The 6,972-nt window shown below is 32.8% G+C and overlaps 1 protein-coding gene across 1 annotated transcript; it reads right to left on the minus strand.

Annotated features, from left to right (window-relative positions):
• Positions 1–2,678: 2,678 nt before the first annotated feature.
• Positions 2,679–5,870, minus strand: LOC129892700 (uncharacterized). The gene is made up of 9 exons (XM_055968280.1): positions 5,559–5,870; positions 5,133–5,381; positions 4,927–5,037; positions 4,723–4,791; positions 3,920–4,437; positions 3,702–3,837; positions 3,327–3,514; positions 2,988–3,275; positions 2,679–2,904 (listed from the first exon to the last, which is right to left on the minus strand). Exons 1-9 carry the CDS (start codon positions 5,868–5,870, stop codon positions 2,679–2,681), a joined length of 2,097 nt encoding a protein of 698 aa, XP_055824255.1.
• Between the last annotated feature and the right edge of the window lie 1,102 nt (positions 5,871–6,972).

Here is a 6,972-nt window from a genome sequence, read left to right on the forward strand (position 1 = left end):
ATCTTCTATTCAATGTCCAAGGCATACCGAAAAGATGAAGTCGATAAATTAATGGCCAAAGTTGAAAGAATCGATCAACGGGTGGCACAATATTTAAAAAATACAGGATACGAAAAGTGGTCAAGGGTTCATGCCACTGTCAACAGGGGTAGAATGATGACTTCTAACATCGCAGAATGTATCAATGGATGTCTTGTTGAAGCACGAGAGCTGCCTATAATTGACTTTTTGGAGCAAACGAGAATGTTATTTGGTGCCTGGAACTGCAAAAATAGGGAAATATCATCTTATACAAAACATACTTTGGGTAGAAAATTCAAAGATATCCTAGTTTCAAACACGATCAAGTGTTCGAGAATGAAGGTACATGACAATTATTTTTAAGTAGATAAGTACTTATACATAGTTATTTGATACATTAGTTAGGTATAACCTTTGCTAATTATATACTGATACATCATTTCTTATACATAAGTTCTGTTGTTGATACATCAGCTGTGATACATATGTGTGAAGTTTATTTTCTGTAGGTTTTTGATACATCAGTTATGTATAAACTGTGCTAATTAAACACTGATACATAAATTCTGATACATCATATATGTGAAGTTTGTTTTATGCAGTTTTTTGATACATTAGTTAGGTATAACCTATGCTAATTAAATATTGAAATATCAGTTCTGATACATTATTTCTGTAATTGGTACATACTTTCTGATACATATATATAAAATTTATTTCCTGTTGTTTGTTGATTCATCAGCTATGTATACCATGTGCTAATTAACTAATGAAACATCAATTATGATACATAAGTTCTATAGTTGATACATAAGTTCTGATACATATATGTGAAGTTTATTTCCTTCAGGTTGTAGATTAATCAATTATGCGTAACATGTTCTAAATATATACTGATACATCAGTATAGATACATTATTTGTGTAGATGATACATAAGTACTAATAGATATATGTGAAATTTATTTATTGCAGTTTGTTGCTTCATCATTTAGGTATAGCCTGTGCTAATTATACACTGATATATCAATTCGGATACATCAAATGTGTAGTTGATACATATATGTGAAACTTGATTCCTGCAGTTTGTTGCATCATCATTCAGGTATATCCTGTGATGATTATATACTGACACATCTGTGCTGATATATCAGATCTGTATTTCATACATGAGTTTTGATAAATATATATGAAGTTTATTTTCTGCAGTTTGTTGCTTCATCAGTTATGTATATCCTGTGATAATTATTACCCTTTTACATCAGTTTTGATACATAGTTGTGTATGTGATGCATAAGTACTGATACATATATTTGAAATTTAATTCCTGCAGGTTATTGCTTCATCAGACTATCTTTATTCTGTTTACGAATTAGGTATAAGATACATTGTGTGTCTAGAAAGAAAAACATGCACTTCTGGTAGATTTCAACTAGACGAGATACCATGTCCACATGTAATTGCAGTGTTGAAGAGCAAGAACATTACTGACCTACACCCATACTGTTCTGATTTCTACAAATCAGAGGCGTTGTCAAATACTTATGAATTACCAATGGTTTCAATGCCAAATAAGAAAGACTGGTCTGCTCCAAAGGAAATTTTGGAAGAATTTGTCTTGCCACCAATATACAAAAGGATGTCAGGAAGACCAAAGAAAGGGAGAAAAAAGTTCGCTAGTGAGAAGATAACAAGTAGCACAAATTCTTGTGGACGTTGTGGCCACGAAGGCCACAACAGAAAGATTTGTAATTTCATTCCTAAATAGATATGATATTTGTGGTATCTCGATATACATTCTATTTGAATCATATAATTACATTTATTTTTATATTTCATATTTGAGTTTGACATATGACATAAACATACAAATCTTTTTCAGTTGATATGTATCAAGATTGGTACATTCGATTCTGATACATTAAATATAATGTATCGGGATACTTAAATCAGCAGTTACATTTAAAATATTTATAATTGGTGAAAAACAAAATTGTACATTCTATTGCTACAATTTTTTTTAAAAAAAAACATGACGTCCATCGGCTCTCCTTGACTAGGAAAAATAAAATCTCACATGTTTTTTTTTTTGGATCGTTATTTTCCCAAACATAAACATTCTTGTCTTTTTGACAACCATAATTCCACAAGAGTTGTGGGTGATACATAAGATCTTATTTGATATAGGTTGTAGATGTACCATATGCAGTAAATCTTGATATATGCGAATCTGATACATAAGCAAGATGTATCATAAGCATTAAATCTTGAGACATGAAATTCTTATGCAAAAAATAAATGTATCGGAATCACTAAATATTGAGAAATGGGAATCTGATACATGTGCATGATGTATCAAAAACAATAAATCTTGATGCATGAAAATCTCATACACAGACAATATGTATCAGAATTCGTAAAATGTGACACTTATGAATATGATATTTGATACAAGTTTGATACAGTAGAATATGATACATAAACTTTGATTTTATATTCGAGTTTGATACCTGATAAAAACATACAAATCTTTTCAATTGATATATGGAAAGATTATAACATTTCAGTTGCTTACTGATTCTGATACATTACAGTTAATGTATCAGATACATTAAAAGTATCAGATACATTTAAAATATTTACTATCACAAAAAAAAACTATTGGACATCAATCAGTTCTCCTTGGCTTGGAGAGATATCTCTCCTAGCTTTTTTTGGATCATCGTTATCGCTAACATAACCATCCATGGCCTTTTGACAACCATATCTCCACAAGAGTGCGGCATATCTTGAACGGAAGAATTCGACGTTTAGTCCAGTATTTGGAATAGAAATTCCATCACTAAGATATTCAGCAAAAATGGCCAGGAAAACTCCACAATCCCTGCAAAGAAAGGAATACACAAGTTTAAAAAAAGTAAAATTGACATATTAATGATTTAGGTATACATAATTGTTAATACTCACAAGCTGTCACTTCCCTGTTGCGCAATTCCTTCAACATATTCAACTGCAAATGGGTGATGTGGTTCAAGCATGTTAGCGGTTGATTTGTCCTTGTATGAATCAAGCGACGACCAATCAGTACGTTCGTTGTTGTCAAAGAAACCACTGTCTTGCAGGTATGTTGGTAGCATTGCTGCTATCTTTTGGATCTCTAGGGAAGGGTTGCTACTTCTTCGTCTAGGCGATGAATCATACACACGTATCAACCTCTTTTTCAACACAACTACCGCAAGAACCCAATGAAAATCCCTATCGCAGTTTACTGGAATGTATACCTCATCTACCAAATGTCAGGGCAACCCGGCTGGTATTGAGAAACCTCTTATTATGTTCTTCACAGATCTCTCATGATGAGCTGTAACAGTGGCCTTTGCCATATCTTCTTGGATAGAAATGTCAGGTGGAATGTGATAGTAGCGTGTGTGTGCATATTCAATGTAAATTTTGAAAATGCAGTTTGTCGTTGTGTATCGATACTGATTGCTCAACTGCATCTTTGATTTCTTACTAAGGTGTAGTAAAATATTACATCGATGTGCTGCATATTTTAAGAAAGTATTAGTTATATAACAACAAATATCATGTATCAGAATATGTATGTATCAGATACATTAATCTGTATGTATCAGATAGTAAGTATGACTTGTATCATATTCTTTATGATGAAATTTTTACCTCATCGTTCCAGCATCTGTTCGGCTGTGACATTAGGTAGAACCAGTTCTTATGTTTAAGAAATGCCACTATAAAGTCCATTTTTTCAAAGCCGAATGAAAAGCACTTAGATCTGTAATGATCCTTCTTCGGTTTCCTGAATGGAAGCTTGTAGTTAAATAACATAACAAATATAATACACAACTTGTATGTATATAAGTTGTATATATCATACTTACTTGTTGCCATGCGATTTTAGTAGTCCTTTATCTATCCATTGAGAGTAGTCTGTGAAAAGCTCGGATGGGGGATGATAGCATATACCAAAACCTTCAAAAGGGTGTGTCTGATGCATAACAGATGACAATTTTTCCTTACCCTTTTCACTCGACCCAAAGTTTGAAAGATACGGCGATTGTAAGATCTTCGAAGGAATCCTGCTTCTTCGAAATGGTGTCTTCGCATCGTCAGACAATACATTGGATTTTGATGGAAGAGTGGTTGGTAGCTGGCTATCACGTAATAGACATTCATCCTGAACTACTTGCTCATGACTAACAGCGGTCAATGGCATGGCTGGTAATGGAAGTCCGTATATTAGAGCATCTATCATATCCAGAGTTTCGGTCGAAAATGGTGCTGAAGTATTGGATTTCGATGTGCTTGGTTTGATTTTTTCTTTTTCAATCTCCTCAACTTGCTCTCCTACATTGTCAGTTTTATCAACGGCTACTCTTCCATCTTTCTTTGTAGTGTTCTACAGTAATGTATAACGTCATTACAAAACTTATTAATATTGACTTTATCTCAATAATGTATCTGATACATTACCTGAATGTATCAGAATCAGCAATAAGCTGATCAGTATCTGCTCTTTGTGGTTCTATTTGATGTGCTGATACATCCTTCAATTATGGTGTAAAAATTAATGTTTCTGGTTCCTACAAATGTTAAAAAAATAATTACTTAATTAAAAAACTGTTGATATCATACATTATCTTAAAAAAACAATTTTTTAGTAAAAAAACTGTTGATATCATACATCATCTGCTACAATGTTATGTTCTGATATATCATCCACCTTTTGTATCTTGACGGATGGTTCATCTTCCTGGAAATATAATAACATTTACTTATGATATATATGTACTAAATGTGTAGATATCTATATATTTAAAGAGGTTGAGCTTATACAATATATATATATAGCATCAAATTGGTCATCAATTTGTTTCTGATACATTACCTTTAATGTATCAGAAGAAATCTGCTGATCAAATGATTCTGGAACATCTGATGAAATATTTTGTTCTGATATATTGTCCACCTGTTTTATCATGGTGGATGGTTTAAGTCCCTGAAAACATAATATCATTTACATATGATACATGACAATGAAAAGTATCCAGAAGTTTAAAAGTATAAATATCAAATATTACGTGATGTATGTACCTTAATATTTTCCTGGACATTAGATTGGTCATTTTGTTGGGGTGGGTCAAATTTATTTGCAAAATTGTGCACCTCCAATCCAGTAGGTGCTTGTTGTTGTTCAACCACATGGAATGTTTGATCAAAATCACCTGTTTTAAGTTGAGATGATGTGCCAGTCATTCGGTTCGCTATACTGTCGATGGCTTTCAAAAGATCAATATGATTTGAATCAATTTTATTCTCCAAACGCTTGAACTTTCGATCAACCTTGATACAGGTATATGAAAAATTAGAATGTATCACCTAATTAAAAGTATATTGTATGTGATACATCTTAAAGTAATAACTTATGTATCTCTTTAGAGACTTCTTTATGGGCTTCTTCAATGCTTTGAATTGCATATGAACAATTTGATCCGAATGACCAAAAGATTCACCTCCTACCGCTGACTTCGCCGCTGGTACATTGTCAGGAGAAACAAGCTTTTCTGATTCATTTGGTGGTATGAAATCTTTATGGATGTTGGCTGTTTCTACTTGAATTGGCTCTTTAGTAGGGAAAGTCTTCATTCTTTTGAAAAGAGGTGGAGAAGATGTATCAGCGAGATGACTGGATCTTTTTAATAATTCTGTGGGTGGTGTTGTTGAAAAGTCCTCAAATTCGGGGACTTCATAAGGTTTTCTGAAATTGACCTTGACAGCTGATGTTGAAGCTTCAGGTTTCTGTTGACTGCCATGAATGACAATAGATTCCATTTCATGTTGAGATTGGACAATGTTGGAGCATCGATACTGCAAAAAAGATTGATTACTTGTCAGAAAACAAGTGAATAATTGATACATGTTAATTATGATACATAAACATGATGTATCAGAAACATTAATTCTTGATACATGAGAAACTGATAGAAAAACAACATTATCTGAAGTAGTAGAATCTGATACATAAATGCAGATGTATCATGAGATGTAATTCTTGATACATTATAATTTGATACATAAGATAGAGTTTTCATGAGCTGTAAATACTGATAAATGAGTTTCTGCTACATACAATTATATGTATTAGAAAGGTTATAGCTTGATACATTTTCATTTGATACATAAAGTAGATGTATCAGATATATTATATCTTGATACATTTATAACCTGATACATAAATATAGGAGCTGATACATCTACTTTATGAATCAAATTATATTGTATCAAGGTCATGAATATATAATGTATCTTAGATGTTATGTATAATGAATCAGTGCATAAACGAATAATCTTCAATGCATGTACCTCACTAAAGATGGTAGACATGAAGGTCTCAAATTTTGGCTTTACGGCAACAACACGCCAGTTAAGAATTCTGGGAATTTTATTACCCACTCTTACAACAATTTCAGAGGGCACTTGAGATGCACATTCATATATCCATGCATTCAGAGCGTATGGCATGCCGCCTAGACGATACATTTGTTTGGCATTTAAAAACTCCTGCCGCATTCCTTTTATCAATTTGGAAAATGCTATTTCCCCCATGGGTATTGCTCGTACCTATCTTTTTCTACCATCTTAAATTCATCAACAGATATAGGTGCATCACCTAGTTGAGAAAAAATAAAAGTGTGGATGAAGTATAGAATGGCCATCTGAACAGCGTCTTCGTTTGTTTTTCATCCTCCAACCAGAAAACGCTCAACGAAACGAGCTTTGTTGACTCCATTTTTGGCACCAGGAAAATATAAAGACAATAATCTACTTGTTGGGTCATCAGAGTACCGAAAGTCATTGATATTACCGGTACATCGCAAACTAGTAATGATAGCAAAATTATTTATTGTAAATCGTAGTATATTACCCTGCACGT

This window comes from Solanum dulcamara, chromosome 6 (genome assembly GCF_947179165.1).
Source record: "Solanum dulcamara chromosome 6, daSolDulc1.2, whole genome shotgun sequence".
Taxonomy (NCBI): Eukaryota; Viridiplantae; Streptophyta; class Magnoliopsida; order Solanales; family Solanaceae; genus Solanum; species Solanum dulcamara.